Source organism: Rhyacophila brunnea, unplaced genomic scaffold, assembly GCF_057557595.1.
Source record: "Rhyacophila brunnea isolate RB1 unplaced genomic scaffold, BYU_Rbru_1.0 scaffold_16, whole genome shotgun sequence".
Classification (NCBI taxonomy): domain Eukaryota; kingdom Metazoa; phylum Arthropoda; class Insecta; order Trichoptera; family Rhyacophilidae; genus Rhyacophila; species Rhyacophila brunnea.
Genome location: NW_028232816.1, coordinates 11,085,563 through 11,106,672, shown reverse-complemented (window position 1 = coordinate 11,106,672; position 21,110 = coordinate 11,085,563). Strand labels below are relative to the sequence as shown.

At 35.0% G+C, this 21,110-nt stretch overlaps 3 protein-coding genes across 4 annotated transcripts in view; 2 read left to right on the top strand and 1 right to left on the bottom strand.

Annotated features, from left to right (window-relative positions):
- Positions 1-21,110, top strand: part of Cks30A (Cyclin-dependent kinase subunit 30A) — a 204,656-nt gene that overhangs the window by 167,777 nt on the left and 15,769 nt on the right. The gene's annotated exons all lie outside the window — the stretch shown is intronic.
- Positions 1,371-5,722, top strand: ND-30 (NADH:ubiquinone oxidoreductase core subunit S3). The gene is made up of 2 exons (XM_085943639.1): positions 1,371-2,307; positions 5,618-5,722. The coding sequence occupies exon 1, from the start codon at positions 1,486-1,488 to the stop codon at positions 2,287-2,289; it is 804 nt and encodes a 267-aa protein (XP_085799765.1). The 5' UTR covers positions 1,371-1,485; the 3' UTR covers positions 2,290-2,307; positions 5,618-5,722.
- Positions 5,710-20,167, bottom strand: cactin (cactin, spliceosome C complex subunit). 2 transcript variants are annotated; one of them, XM_085943617.1, is made up of 13 exons: positions 20,018-20,167; positions 19,457-19,936; positions 17,003-17,240; positions 16,334-16,508; positions 15,969-16,102; positions 15,707-15,886; positions 13,649-13,772; positions 11,671-11,920; positions 10,474-10,654; positions 10,180-10,349; positions 9,079-9,223; positions 6,708-7,972; positions 5,710-6,447 (listed from the first exon to the last, which is right to left on the bottom strand). In XM_085943617.1, coding segments are annotated over exons 1-12 (2,268 nt in total). In that variant the 5' UTR covers positions 20,020-20,167; the 3' UTR covers positions 5,710-6,447; positions 6,708-7,783. The 2 variants fall into 2 exon arrangements, with proteins under 2 accessions (XP_085799743.1, XP_085799744.1); XM_085943618.1 differs by having other exon boundaries at positions 5,710-6,320; positions 7,136-7,972.

The following is a 21,110-nucleotide window of genomic DNA, read 5'->3' as shown; positions in this document are numbered from 1 at the left end:
GTTATGTATGCCCACAATGTTTTAAAACAAGTGTAAATGTTTATCGATTATTTTTATCCGAGCAACGTCGAGCTGGGCGGGTGGTAATACACTGAAAGCTGGGCCACTAATGGGTGGTTTATTTTCACCCCTTTCGAGTGGGTGGCGGGTCTCGCATTTGCAGGTGATCGCTTCGACTTGATAATGTGTCCAAGGGTAGAAAAAAATCAACCCCTACATCACGCTTTTTAATGCAGGTACCTACCTATAATCGATATATAGATAGGTAGGTTATTTACGAAGCTTATTGAGTGTTTTATTGTAAATTATTCCATTCTATTGTACCCAAATATTACTAAATCTCTATTTTATTGTAATATATACCTGCCTACATAATGAAATACCGTAATAAAATACATACATTTATAGGTGCCTACGTCATATTGTTCGAATTCATTAATTACATTGTCGTATAGTTTTATGTTTTTAATGTCTTCACGCCTTCCTACGCCAGTAACCGGAGGCTAGTAACGTTGTCATTCGTAATAAATAAAATAAAATATAATGAAGCGCCTAGTTTCAAAAGCCCCTAAAACGATTTTGGGTAGTTCTGAGAAAAATGACAAAAACGATTTTAGGTACCTAGTTTTAAAAAAAATGAGAAAAAAATCATGTCTATTAAATCTGCGAACTTTATGTATTTATTTTTTAATTCGTTACATTCTAAAGAGTATTTTGGCTTTCCATTTTAGCGGTATTTGAAAAGCACTCCCAACCATTTTAGCGGGTTTTGAAATTTACCCTAATTTTTGGTCATATGTATTGACGAATTTTGGCGTTTTTTAAAGTTCAATCTTAGGCCATCATATAGGTCACAAAAATATCCATCTAACTACATAATATCTAACTCAAAAATTTTCAAAAACCGTTTTAGGGGCTTTTGAAACTAAGCGCTTCATATTATAATTTAATATATCAATTTAAACAATCCGTATTATATTTACAATAAATTATCTTCATCAGTGGAATAATACACGTATTGCAGTCAAGATTGGTATGAATATAATATTATTTACTATAATTTTTAAAATCTGTTTTTAGTATTCAGTTTTAAAATAAAAAAATCCCGCCTAAACTTGACAGCAAAGACAATAAATCATTGTGGTATTGTCATCAACGTAAAAAAATACTCTTTCCAATAAATAGGCATATTATCTCAATCAAATGGTTTCATTTAGTAAATCAAAAAATTACAATAATATTTTTGAGTTTAATTAAATATAAAAAATAAATGGTTTGCGTAAAATAAAATTTACCTACCCAATTTCTTAACAATCAGCTGGCTGTATTTTCAACACTGGCGAGTATATTTTCAAATGTTACATCACTAGTAGTCTATGGTAGATGTCAAAATCAAAACAGGACTGGGCACATCTTGGACTATTTTTTTCCCCAGCATCCGTTGATGCTGCTGCGATATATTTCTGAATAGAAAGTTCTACAAAAATGGCACTGTTCTTAAAGAACGCCCTCGGACTAGCCGCCTCGGCGACGAAGTCCAGCGCCGTCAATATGAGGGCGCCGATCTTCCAGCAGTTAGCCCGAAAGTCAGACGCTGCCGCTGAGCCTGCCGTGGAGACCAGACCGACTGTGAGGAAATCTGACGCTCTGCAAAGGAACCAACTGAAAGATTTCGGCAAATACGTCGCGGAGTGCCTTCCGAAGTACGTACAAAAGATCCAACTGACAGCCGGAGACGAACTGGAAGTTTTAGTCCCTCCAGAAGGTGTTCTGCCAGTTCTACAATTCTTAAAAGACCACCACAATTCGCAGTTCGCCAATTTGGTTGATATCGGAGGCATGGACGTTCCCAGTCGGAAGTACCGCTTTGAAGTCATCTATAATTTACTCAGTTTGAGATTCAATTCAAGAATTCGCGTGAAAACTTATACCGACGAACTCACGCCGATTGATACCTGCAATGACATCTACAAGGCTGCGAATTGGTATGAACGCGAAATTTGGGACATGTACGGTGTATTCTTCGCCAATCATCCCGATTTAAGGAGAATCCTCACCGATTACGGTTTCGAAGGGCATCCGTTCAGGAAAGATTTCCCATTGAGCGGTTACGTGGAGGTCCGCTATGACGATGAGAAGAAGCGTGTGGTGGTGGAACCCCTCGAGCTGGCTCAGGAGTTCCGACGATTCGAACTTAATGCTCCATGGGAACAGTTCCCCAACTTCCGTACGGCTCCGCCGACTGCTGAGGAAGTTCCGATTACGGACACCCAAGAAAAGAAGGCATAATCTTAATAATTAATTTAGGTGAGAGGTTGTTTGTTATCGTTATAATCATATTGTGTCCTACCATAGTTCTGGTACGAATTTGTTTATTACACGCAATGAAGCCAGTTTTTCACAAGCTGTTTGGCATGTGGCCCTATCATGCAGTGGCGAAGACTACACACTAGGCGATTATTTAAAGCCTACCTTTTTAAGAAAAATAATTTAATTTTCCAACGACATCTGTTATATAATGTAGGAATGTATTAGAAATATATACCTACAGATTACAGCACCACCCGTTAAAGGCTTAAAAAAATGTGCACTAAAGCACCAGCTGTCTTTAACATTTTTATCGTTATTCGCCGGGGAAATGCCGATTTTTTTTTTGTATGGACTTTATATCACGTGACTTCAGCATGTCTGTCGCAATGTATGCAAAACGATAGGCTCTGATGCGTAAGCCTAAAATTGTCTATGACTACAGCTTTGTCCAAAATAATTAATAATGGGTGGGAATTAATCGCACAATGCAATAATCAAAATTCACAAAAAAAAAATAACTTTAACATTTGGAAAGTAGTTTTCACATATATTAAATGATTTCACAAATAAATAGATGAAATCACATAAAATAGTTTGTTTCACAAAACAAAAATCATAAATCACTCATTGTAAATATAAATTCACTCAATTTTGACAACTGCACACATTTGTAAAATTGTTTTCACCGACAAATAATATATCGCACAAAGAAAAGGTAGAAATTCACAAATGTCAAACTAATAATTGTAGCAGCAATACAATTTATTAGAAGGCAATCGCAAAAATGATGCTTAGGTGTCAATATAATTAATGTTTAACGCAGTAATATAAATATGTGTATATTCGTGCTGCTATTGTTCATATATTATTTGATGTAAATCTACAACCAAATAACACCACCTAGGTATATCTTTTTCGGTTCATCGATATAAATTTTGGTAAATGTGGCGCAGATGCCGTCTTGAGATTGTATAAGTATCATTTTTGAACTAAACCTAACCTAACCTAATCTAACGTAATCTAACCTAATATAACTTAACCTAACCTAACCTAACCTAACCCAACCTAACCTACCCCAACCTAATATTAGGTACCTAATAATATAATCTTAGATTGTGATAATGAAGTATCAAAATCTATGAGCATTTCAAATTTTAAATTAACAATTATTGGATCGAAAAACCTATGTGCCGACAGAAAAGGGTATTTATTATAATTGTCTACTGGAATAAACTGTTTTCGTAAAAAAAATCATAAAAGCTCATGACGGCATCTGCGGCACAATTACCTAAGTTTTAATTAACGTCACTTTCTAAATAGGTATTTATAGTATTATTTGAATCTGAAAGTAGGTACCTAATACATACTTATGTTTTGTCATTAAAAATCATTAAACCTAATTTTCATAGTGTTTGTATTCTTTTACGATTAATTGGTTACAATAGTATATTGATACGTGAAGAGTACTTTTTCCTTAGTGCAAATCGATCATTTGAGTGTTGTAGTTGATTTGTGAATATCATCCATTTCCGATGTGACGAACATCTTTTTAAATGTTGTCAGCGCTTTGTGAAAACAGTCTATTCAATTGTGCGAATATATATTCCCCATTAATAATTACTTAGATATTTTAAAAAAATAATTTCTATGGCATTCAATAACAATATAAGTAAATAAATATAGATTGTTTTTACTTTTTAAAAAAAGTGTATAAAATATGTTTAGGAAAATACATAATTTAAACTCAATTTTATGTTATCAGTGAGCTATTAAAATTTCATCGAATTAGCGTGTAGTTGTCATCATCAGTAGTAATATCGTTTTGTCTTCTTATTTCCCGTAAGTATACCTAACGGGTGTGTTCTTTTTCTCTGATCTCCACAGCGTACCTCTTTCTAAAAGTCACCCTTCGCCACTGCCATCATGTTTCCCAAATTGAAATCTTCCAAATCCACACCACCACAAAAACTCAATTATCGATTGCCTATAACAGACACCATTGACCGTAACGGTCACTCTTTCATCATTTTAAAAGTATGGCAAGATTTTTTTTGCTGCCTTCACGGGGACTCCTATACGTATAAAAATCTTTTAGAGCCCACTTTCGGTTTTGACTCGCCTGCACCGTGGCAATATAAAACTTCATTGACTGCAAAATTCCATATCGATTGGCTGACACAATTGACTGCATTTGGCCTAATACCAATAGGCTGACCAATTAATGGGCCCGATTATCTTACGATATATCAAAAAATATTATCAATAGTTATAATATACTTGTAGTATATTGGCGAAGGGTGGAGTTAGGCTGTTAAGATTCAACATAAATAGTACACACTAAACTTTGGCAGTTATACGTATAAGTTTTCATTGAACTGAGACTACAATTTGCAGTTAGCCTTGGTTATTTCTATATTACATTAATTCCTCCAAGTGTGTTAATGAAATTTTATTTCACTAACTCTACTGAAGATGCTTTTATGCACTAAATTTGTGCACTGACTAGGTCAGTTGTCATTCATGAAGTTACTTGCACTATAGCAAAATTAAATTGCACTGATTGCATACTCCCTCAAACTGATGATTCGGTTGAATGTGTTTTTCTCTCCTGAAATTCAATATCGAAGACATTAATGTTTTGGACTTAAAATCAACTCCCTATATTTACAGGTTAAGTGACATGAAAAAGAACGAGTTATAAATGTTATTTGCTTGTAAAATATATTATACCAGAAAATATGAATCTGTTGCTTTCCAAAATTAAACTTCACGATCCCAGCTAATTTAGAGGAAGGATGGATTGATTCAATCAATTAATTGCAAAGATCTAATTATTCTAAATTAACATAGATATTATTACAAAGAATTAGTTCAGTTCAGGCAGGTATCACATTTGACAACTAGAGACCACATTTATCACTAGAAACGTATCTCGATAGTGTAAGGTGCCTAGTCTCAAAGAGTAGAGGACCTGTATGATTAAAAGGGTCAGAGCTAATCAGACAAGCTGACTGGCTGTAAGACTGAGAGATAAAAATAACAAGAGTTAAATCTTAATCCGTCTACATAGCGCTTGCAGCGTCCAGTTAATGGGCTGTGGCATCTATGGGTTTCTTTTTGAAGTCACGCCGCTACAAATTAGATTTTAGGATTAACTCAAGGATTCTCCGTTAAATGATTTTGTTTTTATAAATTTAATATTATGTACACCTATATTGAGAGAAAGCATTATTTATTTTGGTGCCTTCGTAAAACAATGTTTTGATTTTTTTCATAGTTATAATGCTTTTTTTACATTGTTTTTCAGGAAGGATGCTTGAACACTGTCCGGTTAATAATATAATTTATTGATTTTAATATTGTATATATAAAATTTAGTTCAATAAAAAAATCACATGTTACGTAAACCAAATGTGTTTTTATTTAAAAGAATACCTAGATACCTACATATTGCAATACAATATCTTAAACAAAAACTAAGTAACATATGTTACATTTCAAATTGTTGATTATGTACTCTCATGTCCTAGGGAATATATTATACATAAATGGCATTTTGACTTGTGATGGACCTTGTATGGTTACATGTAAATTGTACGTAAATCATTTCACCGTAGCACAGTTCGTGAGCTTTCTATTGGAAAGAGATGACCGTATACTATACGGTCTCCAATTTTATTAGATTCAACATGAACATTAATTCAGTTTTCATAGCTGATTTTGGCAAAATTCATGAATTCAAAAATGAAAACCTAAACTAACCTAACAAATAATCCAGTGTATCGGTTATTTTCAAAATTTGTTTGCTGCTGGCTTCCCGTAAACCGACAAAAACTGTGTTTTATTTAGACATGAATTTTATGTCAGTATGTACTATACGACCCAAAGAGGTTGGATGGTCTTTAATATACGGCCATATATTTCCGATACAGCATTTCACGGTCAAATGTGATACGGCGAACTACATACGTACACGTTATACACGACATTGTACAGCAGGGTTAGTCAACCTGGTCCCTACGCCCACTAGTGGGCGTTCCAGCTTTCATGGTGAGCGGTAGGGGTTTTAAAAACCTCATATTATCTAGTGGAATCAGGCTTCAGTATTGTTAATCATATCATGACCAAAGCAAGAAACTTTTTTTTTTTTTCTTTTTTTTTTTCGACCATGTCCGATCCTGATAGGATCATATGGGCCTCCACAGAGTGGAGGTTTGTATTGACAGATTTTGTTTTTTACGAGAAATGGATGTCAGCCACTTGCTCAACCTATTAGGTCCATACCCTGACACACACAAATTGAAAAACAATATGTGTACTTGCCAGACCCAGGATTCGAACCTGGGACCCACGGCTTTATAGTCCAACGCTTATGCCGCGCGGCCACCGTAAGAAACTACCTGAATATTTCCGAAAGAGGAGACCTTCGTTTGTTCTTCACAAAAATTGAGCCAGATATCCTGTATTTAGTTACGCATCATCAGCGTCAGGGATCTCATTAATAATTTAATTAATTAAATGTAATTTCATCAGACTTCATGTTTCTATGTATGCAAAGTATAAAAAAAGATAGATTTAACTGCAGTAAATTGTTTTATAAAAATTTATTCTGCCAAACTTCTGAAAATCTCATGTAAAGTATTTGGTAAATAATTATTATTATATGCTTTAGCTTGCTGTAACTCTTGCTTTATAAATTTTATAAAGTAAAGTTACTTCCCTACTTTATAAATCACCATTAGGTACTGTGTAACCGGTGGGAACAGAGATACAAAAGTGGGTGGTAGGTATAAAAAGGTTGACTACCCCTGTTGTATAGCTTTACCAGTATAAGTTGGGTATTGAGTAAGAGTGAGGGCGCCGCATGCTAACATTTGACATATCATTCAATACCTTTTATAATGTGATGAGCTTAGTTCTAAATTCGAACACCAGGCGATTTATGATGGTATATCCATAACATATTTTATAACCTCAATCAAAATTATTATTTAAAATAATGTTTAATCTGTGTACTTTCTCTGTTGTACTGTGGTGTGCTGTGGTAAAATCACCACCTTATGAAATAAAATGTATTTTGAATTATGAATTCCCCTAATGCAAGACCTTTAGCATTTGCTTTTTGTTAATTTTATTTCAAAATTTATGACCCTTGCCAATATGCCGAGAAACTATCTGACACTTGAACTTGATTTGCAGAATTAAATTGAAAGTACCTCCATAATATTTTATTTTAGAATTCATTGAAAGAAAAATATTCATTATTTATGTTTATGTGGAATTCGGTTAAATGTCTAATAAACTACTACTGTGGGTCTAGCCTAAAATTTAACAATATCATGGTTTCAATTGACGAAGTTGTAATGTAACGTTTGTGGAATCCTGGACAGGCAACAACCAACCAATAAAATTATGCTTCCGAAAAAAAATCATAAACACATTTTTCAAACGTCCAAATAATAACAACCCATGTTCATCTTCGGTAACGATATCTCTTGAAGTGGAACCATAGCTGGAAAATATTATTCTGGAATTGACATCGGAAGCCTCTCTTGTATGAGTACTCCCATTCTCGGTTGACTATCTTGAACGCGATGTCTTCGTACGGAGGTCCCGCGTGGAAACGCAAAACGCCAAAGTCTGGATTGTCGGGGCACGGTTTCTAAAAATAATACACACAATTTATAAAATGATTTAACACATAAAGAATATAATATCGACTGCTCCAAACCAAAAGGGGCATAAGTAACATTTTGGTAATTTTGAGTTAAATAATATGAGGTTAGGTTTACAAAACAAATTTGTGGACAGGCAAAAAGGTGTTCTTCATAGATGATCGCAAACAGAGTTACGATTTTCCAACTTGGGGGTAAGTGATAACCTTACAGAAAGCCAATAAGAATTAACGTACCAAAATTAAAATAAACAAATGAAACATAACAGAAATACAAACAAACATATGAATAAAATAACGGAAAAACAATTCGTTAATGTCTTCATGACCTTTGTATTATTTCTTGGACAGCCAAAAGGAATTAAGTGATTTAAAAATTCTAATTGCAAATAAATTAACACTACATCTCCAAAACAATATTATTATTCTACCATAAATGAAAGAGGAAAACTCAAATACTAAGAAACGAAGTTATTCTCATAATTAATTTCATTTTTTTCACTCTTTTTGCTCTCCTGAATAGTAGTGATTTGTCATTAACACCCTTTTGGCTTGGAATAGTAGTGGGTTTCAGGTATGGTGGATGAAGAAGTCGAGATTTGGTGGTTGCTCCGATAGATGGAGGAGCGAGTTTTATTTGCAGCGTAAAGTCGGTACAAGAGTATGTGACAGTAGTTATGTTACAATACTTATGATAATGTCCGAGGTCCGAGATTCGGTAGAATGAGATGCTGTGCGGAGCGATATAGAGACTAAGATACTAACAGACCGGTAACTTATATTCGAGTCACATGTCCAATGAATTATTAATCATTTTAATTATTGAGTCAGCTACTCTATATGGAGTTTACGTCATTGGATATGGCTGACTATGTAGAAAAATGGATATTGTGGAAATTATAACTGTAGTAAGCTAGTTATTGAATTTGCCATAATTGGACAATACGGGAAATGGATATTTAGGAATTTATAATTGTGGTCAGTTATTTAATATCGCCGATCAGTATGCTGACATGGATTGAGTTGTTTATCCCCATAGTTTACCCGCATAGTAAACATGTAATGTTAAAAGAAAGAATGAATAATGGACTAACCAGTGAGAATTGCGGAGTGGAGTTCTTGTCAATGAGATCGGGGTAGAAGATGTTGAATTTGTAGCCCTGCACTATCTTTGGTGGTGGATTGTCCATGTCGTAGTGAGTCTGATTGTACTTGTTCCATTCGAAGCCAGTGTGGACCCTGAAAGCACCAAATACATTCAAATATAAACAAAAAATGAATAGTTGCGTTTATCTATAACTTTTGCGATTTCTTTATATTTATTACTGTTAACGTTTGAAGGGGTTCAAAAACATTGAAACTAGAAACGTCTCGATGAAAATAATGATATTTTATACATATAAGTCTAAGGAGTGTAAAGGTGCATTTAGACCAAACGAACAAGAACATAGAGTTAGAGCATTTTGTTCCTGCCCGCCTGGTGTAAACGCCTAGTGAACAAAATCCACAAAACAAGTTTAACCTAAAAGAGCTAGAATATAGAACACTGCGAGCGAATGTTCTGGCTCTCTTTCTGTGTTTTTGTTCGTTTGGTTTAAACTATCACATTTGTTTGTTCACGAGTGCACGAATTAGTCGTGTTTTTGAGTGCAACAATACACAAAAGTGATGCAATATTTAGTAATCGTATAGGTATGTTTAGCCACGAGCGAAGAACACTTTGATGAAACCGCTACAACAGGAAAGCAATTGTGCTCTCGCTCTAGCATACGTTTAGATCACATAAACAAGCAGTCTAGCTATATGCAGCGAATCTCCATAGAATTCAAAAGAATGCTCGTTCCCTCAACAAACAACGTTTAAGTCAAGAGAATTTCGCTGGAGTGGGGGAAGAACAAACATTCGCTCGCTTAATCCAATGTTAGCAATAAAATGTAGTTACATCAATGATGGATGACCTTTCTTTTTTACTACAGTTAAATGAAGTATGTACCAAAAAATTTTTGAGGACGGCACAGTTTTCCCACTTTTTCTTATCCGAATTATAGTACATTTTACAAAATGTTGCTAAAAATTATGTTATCAATTTAAAGAAGTCGAGAGCTTTTTTTCTCTCTAAGTCACTCTTCCAAAAAATAAACACACGCGGCACAATGTCTTTTCTAAAGTTAATATGTATGAAGTAACACTCTCACCTGTTGAAGTAACGAGGCTTTCTAGGGCGATACTTATCAGACCATAGATAAAGATGGTCAGGCAGTGTCGCCTCGACGCTGAAGCGAGCTTCGTCAGCCGCCATGTCCCGCCGCGCTTCTCTCTCCAATGCGGCGACACCTTCGTTGTCTGCTTGTCTATCATCAGCAGTCTATATATAAAAAGAAAACAATAAATTAAGGCCATCTCAATAATAAATTACTTTTGATTTAAATTGAATATTATAATACGAACTACGAAAAGTCACAACGGAAGATGGTAGAGGAGTATCTTACTTTGGGATTGGTATTCAAAATAGTAGCCCTGAGGAATGATATCTTTTCATCATCGTGAGTAGGATCGGTGAGCAGGGTGCCAGGTTCAAGGCGGGTGGGTGACAGCAGAGTGGGGCTGTAGCGACCTCTCTCATACAGCTTCAGGTACTCCGTTGTCAAGTCAGTTTCCTCCGATACCCATCTGAAAGAATAGCTTGCCTAGATTATCGATGACAAAAATCCTGTTTAAATAAACCTATTTTCCTTCAGTTGTTTTTTTTAAATAAGTGTTTAAGAGCATACTTCAGTGAAACGGCAAATAATTTTCAACAATAGGTAGGACGAAATTTCTGACTCGTTGCCAATCGGAGAGCGATAGTCGAGTTGTGAGCACGTCAATTTGTTTTGTGATGGCGTCGGAGGAATATATTCTTAAATCGTGTAAAGATGATTAAAAAACGTTACGCATTTACTCGAAAAAGAAAACATGTCAATGAATATATTATTATTATTACTAATAAAACAATAAACATAACATTAAATGGACGCATGTTGAATTTTATGACAAATTATGTTTTCTTCAGCACGCGGCGTTTGCACAATCTGCACGTCGTGCAGTAACAATCTTTTTATACCTTGCCTCAGCAGAAGTATAGCCTTAAGTATAGGAATGACGATGGAAAAAAAATATTTTAGGCAAATTTTAAGAAAACCTTCTCTATCGGACAAATCCTAAATATAAGAAAGTGATGCTGTATAAATTTAAGCTTCTATATAGATAGAGGAACTCATAAACTGGTTTAAATTAGCCGCTAGTCAATTTGCATTGTGGTTTAATTAGTAGAAAACTGCACACAATTATTGCCACCCATGATTTTTTTTACGAGAAATGGATGTCAGCCACTTGCTCAACATATTAGGTCCATACTTTGACTCAAACATAAATTGACAGTCCCATGATTGCCGAGCAGTAATGTGCCGGCTCATTATGTCATGAATTGTGGATTTGACAAATTCACATGTTTTTTTTCAAAGAGTATTTAAAGCCAGAGTATGCCAAAAGAATTTAGAATCAATCAGATCGTACGCTTCACATGAAGAGTATTGATTTGATGCCACTACATATATCTAATATATTTCAACACTTTATGGTTGACTTGATACTTGAAACAATAAAAGGTAAATGATATTTTATATAACACAAAGAAATTGACTCACTCTTCATCGCTTTCCCCTTCCTCCTTGGGTTCTGCAGGAGAGCCAGGTGGTTGACCTTCGCCGCTGGGTCCAGGTTTCTCATCGTCGGACGGTACTTGCGGCGGAGGAGGAGTCGGTTCGTCGACGACTTCAATCTTAGGAGCGACCCCTTCAGCAGGAGGCGCCACGCCCTGTTCTTCCTTCAGGAGTTGAAGCTTTCTTCTCAGGTTTTGCTGATGACGGTCTCGTAATCGTGCCCTGGCCATGTGAGCTGGAAACCATGTTCATATTAATCATTACACGATATTATTATAATACTATAGTTAAAGTTGGCTTTTGGCCACCTGAATAATGTCTTCAAAAGTGACCTCCCACTGTGCCTAAAGCGCAAAATGTTCAACCAGTGTGTGCTTCCCGTAATCACATATGCGTGTGAAACATGGACCTTAAGTAAAAGAGAGATCCAGAAGCTTAGAGTTGCACAACGTGGTATGGAGAGATGCATGCTTGGCATAACGTGAAAGGGCAAAAAGAGGAATGAGTGGATAAGGAAACAGACAAGGGTTTGCGATATAATAGAGTTCACCAAAGACCTCAAATGGGAATGGGCTGGACAAATAGCTCGAAGAAGGGATAGTCGTTGGACAAATCTAGTCATCCAGTAGTACCCAAGAGGTACAAAACGTCCACAAGGTAGACCTAGAGGCCGCTGGATCGATGAAATGATAAAGTTCTGCGGAAGTACGTGGCAACGCAACGCACAGAACCGAGAGAAATAGAATCAGCTTGTCGAGGCCTTCATCCAGCAGTGGATAGATACAGGCTGATGATGATGAAAGTTAAAACAGAGATATTATATTACCTTGTTGACTGTGGAGCATTTATTTACTTTTTAATAACGCATTTAAACAACATGCTAATTATATCGAATGGCCAATTAATAATTAATTAGTGTACAACAAGTGTACCGTCCGTGTGGAAAGATTTAAAAAAAAAGAAGATCTGATGAATCTTCTTAGTCGTGTTTAGTCTTCAATAGCTACAATGTGTCGCTCCAGAAGTTGGCGAAGGCAACACCATTTTCCTCGGCTTGTAGATGAATTAGGATAAATTTAACCAAAGATTAATAAGCATTTCACAGAAGTAGTTTATAATAACAAAATTGTACAAATTCACTTTTTAGTCAATAGTTATTTCGGCGTTCAAACCATTATCATTATGTATTATAATATATAATATAATTAGTATAAGTATGTATGTGTATAAACGCTAATTCTATTATGTAGGTAGCTACATGTCAAAGATGTTGAAAAATTAATAGTTTTATGGAGATAGAACCTTTATATTTAAAGTTAAGCTAATAAATGGTTACAAAGACTAATGACTTGCAAGTAATGTCGCAATGCAGAGTCGTTTGAAGCAAGATTCACACTTGCGGTCTGGGATTTATTGGCCAGGGCAGCAGTGAAATCAAAACGACTCACACTATTATTATTTAGATGAACAATCCCACATAATAGTATGTAAGTAATCAATAACATACAGTCAACTGCAGACAGCTATACAATTTCATTCACAGTGAATTAAATCTATAGTTACCAATTCTAACATACTAAAAACGTTAACGAACAGATTAATAAATAGAATTCCGATAGGCTATATCCCAATACACTACATTTTAACGGAGGGTTTTGAATGTGTGAGTGTCCTACAAAAATGAACCACACATTATAGACATGCATCAGTGTGTGTTATACACCAATATTGAATGAGTGTCAGTACATAAAAAGAGAGCAGTTGTCAGAATGAATGCGAATGCGTATTCTTGACACGTGTTTAAGTTTATCCCATATTCTTCTACACTCGAGATTGGTTGCCTGTTTCTACACACCTGTCAGGTATTTCAGTTCCCATTTTTTTTGAGTTTCCTGGTTCAAATGAATCCCTTATCTAGATATAGTTGAAACTATGGTGTATTTGGTTGAATGAGGTTTATTACCTTTAAGTTGAGAAAGAAGTGACTCCCAATATCCAATGTCAACACCATCTCTTCTGCCTCGTATCTTCTCTTCGATCTGTTGCTGCAGAGCCTCCAGTTGGACCCCAGTCTTGCCTTTGAACACCTATCATCACAATCAACATGGTTTTCAGTCGATTATTACAATATGTGTATGGTTGCTATGAGTTATAATAGGGTTTGATAAAAACAATTTGATACATGAGTATGAACTCAAAGAACATCTTTCATTTGTTTTGTAAAATACCTTGCATCACAAGTATGTATGTATAAATAATCAGAGAGGGAAAAGAAAATGCTCCAGCAGTATAAATTTTCCGCTGAGTGAGGGCGCCACATGCTAACATTTGATATATCATTCAATATTTTTGGATGCGCTTAGTTCTAAATTCTAACACATGACAATTTATGATGGTATCTGTAATTATTATACACACAACCAGGTATATAGATAATGATTTTATTAGTGAATAGGTTGCAATTGATTTTGAAAAATAATTATGTCAAAACGGGGCTTTAAATTTAATAAACAGACGTTTAACTCTGTAATCAGTCCCAATTTCCGTGACAATCTAAATGGCAACAGAGATAGGACGGCTGTAGTAGCTAATTGAGGATATTGACTCCAAACCGAAATCCAAAATGCTGACAACTCTGAAAATGAGGCTTAAGACACAGAATTTTTTTTTGTCTATTAAAATTTCTTCCACTAATGTCAGTGTGTACCGTCATATCGGAGATTGATAATCAAGTGATGGTAAATACTATGTAGTCGATTGCTGTGTACAATGATTTCTTCTTTCATTGCACACCTGGAACTTTTCGCGGCACACAGTTTGGCAGACACTGCTCTAGGCAATTGCCACCTAAATAATCCCGGCGCGATACATTCCATTCGGGGTGGATACAATGGAATAAAGTTGCGGTAATAGATTATCAAATACAACAAATTATAAAAATAACCTACTCAGTAGAAATTAAGTAATCCTCAAAAAATACATAGAATACATCTCGATAATGCTATCAAAGATATATATCCAAAATAAGATAGACCAGGGATGGCGAACCTTTTTATGTACGCGTGCAAAAATTTCCCAAATAATATTTTTCAACTAAGCAATTTTTTTATGATTTTTTTTTTAGTTTTCTAAAAAAATAGTTTTTAAGAACTCTATTAAAAATGTTTAAAAATTACAATTGAGTTATTGATATTCTATCTTTCACAATATTTCTAGCCAAAGGAATACCTTTTATTCTTTGAATATTTTTTTCCTTGTCTTCCTACTCAAGGAGATCATGGAAGCATTTAAATTTAAACCACTCTTCTTTTATATTATATTCTCATCACTGAGCGGTTTTCCATTTTTATAGATTATGTTTGAGGTAAAATAATAAGCAGTAGTTATTATATTTGAATGACTGCCGATAATTAATTTCATAAGGTTTGTTGATTGTATATTTTTATTTTTAATTCCCCGATCCTAAGGACCGACCCATGCAATCGTATATTTACATTAAATGATTATTCTTTAAAATGATTTGCCTGCAATTTTTAATGCAATGCGATTTGTCATTATTTATGCATGAATTTTGTCATTTCCGTTTCCGCATCGATTGGTAGGCAATATGAAAAAACCGAAGAAAATACGCATGGCTATGTCGTCAATATTTTTTAATATTATATATAACTACTTAAGTACCTAAGTATATATTTATTTGTAAATTTTTCTTATAAAAAAACATTCTTTAAATATAATATATAAATGTATGAATGTAATAAAATGTATTTCTTTTCTCTTCAAAATGAAACATTCGCGTGCCATGCAAAATCATCTCGGGTGCCTTAGGTTCGCCATCCCTGCGATAGACAGTGTCATGAAATATCACATCCGTCCTACGGTGGAGTATCTTGAATATGGCTAAGTCACAAATATTATTAACGGGAACATAAAAATGAATACTCGTAAGTATAGAAGGATTGTAAATGAACACCAGAGTCATACTTCCACCCAATATTTAGTAACAGAATAAACATGTGACCTGCGTGACATCCTGTGCGACGGCATGATGAATACCGTCCCTCCGTTGCACTTCTCCAGCTTCTGCGGACGTGCCAGCCGCTCCTTCCGCCCGCCGCAGTTTCTCCAACTCGTCCTGAACTATGATGGTGATGTCCGACCAATACGACAAGTTTGCATCATTTTCCAATTCTTTATACACCTGCAACAAATAGTCAATTCAACACTATGTTCCAACACTCGTTTCTTGGGATCAATGGGATGGTTTGATGTTATTACAATACCTTAATGTCTTCAAGCAGATCTTCGAGGTCGGCCGCGTGCAGTCCGTTAAGGTAAGTGTAAGGCTCGTGCATTTCCACGGCGTCCACCTCTCCTTCGGCGCTCACATACCAAGCTAGCAAGTCTATCGCCTTGGCTGGAAATATATAAACGGTTCATTTACCAATAATGAAAAAGCTGAATTTTGAAGAAATATAGGTGCACTGGTGACCGAGTTTTGAGTTATGGAATTCAAAATTCAAGCTCTCTCTCGAGGCGGTCACACTCAATCTCTCTACGTCCCTCTTGACATTATCCGCCTATCTCCTTCGAGGGCGGTCAAGGAGCTGAGTGCTTACAATACACAAAAGTAGAAAAATGACGTTACCTCTTCCATCTTGTATCCGGATATGTGTACGCAGCCTGGCTTGCTTAAGATGGAAAGCGTCCTCGAGGGCTCGCCAGTGTCTCCATTCGGCAGCTTCTCGTCCACGCTGAAGAGCCAGCGCTTCTTCTTCACGTGCCTCCCTTTCGGCTTCACGTTCCACTCGCCGTTTTTTCACCTAAAGAAGAACATTGTTAATTTAATATTTTTAAGTTGGCCAATTGAAATAATATGGCAGCTTATTCACATAGTCACATAATCTTTCATGTTTTCACTTTTCTATACAGATGACTATCTGTGCTTGCTCATCTGAATATTCTTTAAATATCTTAAACAATGTTTTGCTAAATCCATGAAGTTACCGAAGACATGAATAATTATGATTTATTTTCATATAGAGAAGCAATTTGACAATCCATCTCTTACTCGATTAATTCAGGATAGCATGACTATTGTTTCGCATTTTCGCTAATCATCGCATTTATATTATGGCATTTAAAATTAATACTATTAGATTTATGAATGTAGTATTCGTTATTGAATATACATAATTTGGAACACTTCAGAAAAATATAGTTTTTGAATATTGGTACATAGGTATTAAAATTTATAATTTGTAATGTTTTATAAAAACCAACCAAATGATTTATTAGCAATGACGAGGTATATTACCTTCTCCAATTCAATCTTATTGTCAAACTGCTTCTGTCGACTGCGCGCATCGAGCTGGTCTCTCGTGGCCTCGGCCAACCCTTCCCGAGCCAGCTTCTTCGACCAGACAAAAGTCTGCGTGAGCGCGGCATCTCCGAACGGATTGTCCTGGTTGGTGTAGTGTTGGTATTCGCCGTCCCAGCCCATTCTTTCGCGTCTACGTCTCTCTTTCTCGCGCTTCTCCCTCAAACGGCGGGCTCTGTTGAGCAAATATTTAACAGTTAATATATAGCTCTATTAATGTGAGGATTATAATGAATTATCAATTAGATCCAACGAGCGTTTAATTAGTTGACCGCGGAGCATTTAATTACCACATTTAAATAACATGCTAATTATATTGAATGGCCAATTAATGAGGGCACGACAGGTGTGCCGTTTGCGTGGAAAGGATTAAACTCTGAATCTTAAGCTATGGTGCGCAACATACTTTTTCATATATCTGCTGATGTTGCTACACTAAAAAAGTAATGGTTTTGGGCATTTCAAACATTTTTTTGATAGTACATAATCTAACCTAACAAATAATTCAGTATATCGGCTATTTTAAAAAATTTTTTGCTGCTGGCTTCCTGTAAAGTTTAAACCGACCGTGTTTTATTTAGACATGAAGTCTGTACTATACGACTCAAAGAGGTTTGACAGCCATATATTTCAGATACAACATTTCACGGTAAAGTGTAATACGGCGAACAGCATACCTACGTACAATTTTCCGGACACGGGGCGAAACAGTGCACAGGTTATCAAAACATGTATCGAAACTGAATCATAATGCAGATGTTTATTTCTGTTCCGGTTTTGTGCCAAAGCAAACATGTTCGCGGATATGGCCGGGCGTACAGCACCGGCCATACAAAAAACGCAAACTTATTCGCCTGTCTTTGAAAACAGAATGCCAGTCTCAGGCGTTTGTTTTGAATAATATAAAATTGGGAAGAATACTGGTCAAATAAGACATTTAGCATATGATTGGTAAGTGTTTATGATAAACTTTCAACATATTAAAAAATATTAATAATATGTAAATAAAGGTTTGTTTTTGCTAAAAAAATTGCGGCCTCTCACTTGCCGCCATATAAAACCTCCCGGCACAGATTAGGTTAAATGTCATAAAATATGAATCATTTACTTCAAACAAAGCATGTTCGATTCTACAATCTGATTTGAAATTCTAAGATGAATAAAATGAAAAAAGGATCCAAATGACCACTAAAAGAAATTTGATAGTGATTATGCTTAACATGTAGATCAGAGTTGGTAGAGTGGCTATCTACGAAGCCATGGGTTGTGGTTTCGATCTTGTGACTGGACAAAAAAAATGTCTTTTCAATCTGTGTTTGATCCAGTGTAAGAACACAATCGGTTGGGCTAATGGTTAGCAACCATTCCTCGTAAAACAGTCTTCTAATATAACAGTTTTTTTGCAACACATCAAGATGCCAAAGAAAAAATTGCATAAATAATTTTTGAAAATTTAATCATTGTCAAAATGCATAAATGATGGTTGGAATTGTTTTTTTTTCATTAGCCAATTTTCAATTATTTCTTTGTGCGGTAAGGAGTACTGTATATTTACTAAAATGTGCTTTGGTGTTCATTCAAGTTTATAAGCTTTTTAAAGGTCATAAATATATTGTCGCTGTATATGTCAAGAGAGCCAGTCCACAAAATCATAATACTGAGAAACAGGCGCTCAAAGATTTTGTGTGACAAATAAAAGTAACATTTTTTTGTACAAAAGATATAACGGTGAAACTTTGAAAATATAATATATTATTTTGTACAAATAACTAAAAAAAATAGTATCTTAGAAGTTATGTGTGTTATATCTCTTGACCACTGAATATTGAAATGTACAAAAAATGTAGTCAAAAGAGTTTTGTGGCTTAAACCCATTGACCAATGCATCTTTGATGATTTTAAAATGCTTTTGTATACTTTACTCATTTTCGCTAAATTTGTGGCTTGGCTCCCTTGACATCTACGGCGACGATATATATTAAAGTACTTACTCAATACATTAATAATATGTGACTGATGACAAAAAGGTTGCTGATTTCTGGTCCACTAAACTCATAATAATGTTTTTCTCCATCGAATATTGCATCGACTGCATAATTTTTATGGTAAATGTGCCGCAGATGCCCGCATGAGTTTTTATAACATTCTTTTTAGACCAATCTCAACCTAACCTAACCTAACCTATCCCAACCATAATCTTAGTTTGTGATAATGATGCATCGAAATGTATGAACATTTCAAATTAAAAATTATTGGATCGAAAGCATCTGCGCCGACAGAAAACCGTATTTAAGTAATATAATTGTCTACATGGAATAATCTGTTTTCGTAAAAAAAAAATTATTAAAGGTCATGCGGGCATCTACGGCATAATTACAAATAAAATGTTACCTTTTCTCTTCCGGTGTCTCATTCGCCTTCATAGATTCCTTTTGATTCTTCCTCTCTTTAACCTGGCGAAGACGTTCATCTTGCAAACGCTGGAGAAGCTTCAATTCTGCCTCCTCGGCGCTGTGTCCGTCAGAGCTGGACGATTCTGAAGAAGAGCTAGAACTTTTATGTTTCTTTTTACTTTTTTTACGCCTTTTCGATTCGCTGCGATCCCCCGAGTTGCTTTCCTTCGAAGATTTCGATTGTTTGGAACTCTTTTGATTACGTTCTTCATTTGAACTGTTGCTCACTGAACGATTCTGTCTATGGCTACTGCGCGATTCATTTCTTCCGTTTTTAGAAACATTTTCATACTTTTCTGATCTGTTATTACTGCTACGATCGCGATCTTCATCTATCGATCTGTGCGATCTTTGTCGATCCGTACGATCTTCTCTGTACCGATCCCTCTCTCTCTGCAAGGAAGAATGTTTAGAAGACCTGAAATAAAACAACAAGGATTAGGTTAATGCTGTCAATTTTTCCATGCACTGATATTCTTGCGATAGGTTGCTAACTTACATTATTTAAAAAACGATTGTCAAAATAAAATCCTTCAGAGATATTATAGAAAAATATTTAAATGTATAACAACATGATACGAATAAGATACGAAGGAAACGAATTACGATATGATTACGATTGACAGTTCTGACAGGTCAATTTGTAAATAACCTAAAAACAATAATCATAGACTATCCATCATAATAAATAATAGACAATTCAATTTATATAAAGCCTCTCAAATAAAACAATCACCTAAAGTCACACTAAACGAATAAAACGCGTGCACAAACGTGCACTAAAGATGCACAAACGAATGCACCAAAAAAAAGTTGAAATTTCAACATTGGGTGACCCAACGTTTAGCTGGAACACCCAATTTGAAATTAGAATTTTTCGGTTATTATAGGTGCACAAACGAAAAAAAATCGTGCACTAACGATGCACAAACAAATGCACCCAAAAAAGTTGGAGTCTTAACATTGGGTGATCCAGGTAAATGGACCTTGGTTGCAATATCATTTTTCTAGTCTATTTGTAATCTAGGTATGTAAATGTTTGTTCTCCTTAATAAAAAAAAAAAAATACTTTTAGAATATATTACAAACAATGAGTGCACATAATGTCAAAATATTTATGATCCAAAGAGATTGGACTTATGAATTTGAAATTTATTAAATATATTATTTGAAACGGAAATTAATAAAACGTAAATTAAAATATTGAATTGTTGTTATTTTGTCAATGTATTTTAAATAATATGCTTTGAGCTCAAATTGCATTGGCAGATTCTCAGTAGGTATCGAAGCTAGCTAATCCATTCTCGATCATATTTAAATACTTAGCCATCTTCTTGGTTTCAAACTCATTTTCTTGCCGTTCTGAAAAGGAGTTTTCTTTTGTCAGGTCTCCAAGTTGCATCAAAACTTCATTGCTCATTTTCATTGAATATTACTGTTGATTAAATTATTGACAAAATCCTCTTCTTCCAGATTAAGAACGAGTTCGTTGGTAATTTCGACTAGTTCGCTAATAACATTGTCAAGTTCTTCAGTTTATATACTATCCTCGATCAATTGGAGGAGTTAATTTTGTGTTACTAATCGTGGAC

Bases quoted from the DNA above. Each gene is read 5' to 3' on its own strand.
- cactin (XM_085943617.1), bottom strand. The intron at 17,241-19,456 runs GTAACATTTTAT...TTTGCTCAACAG, and splicing joins GAGACACCGGAAGAGAAAAG to AGCCCGCCGTTTGAGGGAGA. The intron at 9,224-10,179 runs GTGAGAGTGTTA...TGGTGCTTTCAG, and splicing joins AAGCCTCGTTACTTCAACAG to GGTCCACACTGGCTTCGAAT.
- ND-30 (XM_085943639.1), top strand. From the start codon at position 1,486: ATGGCACTGTTCTTAAAGAACGCCCTCGGACTAGCCGCCTCGGCGACG.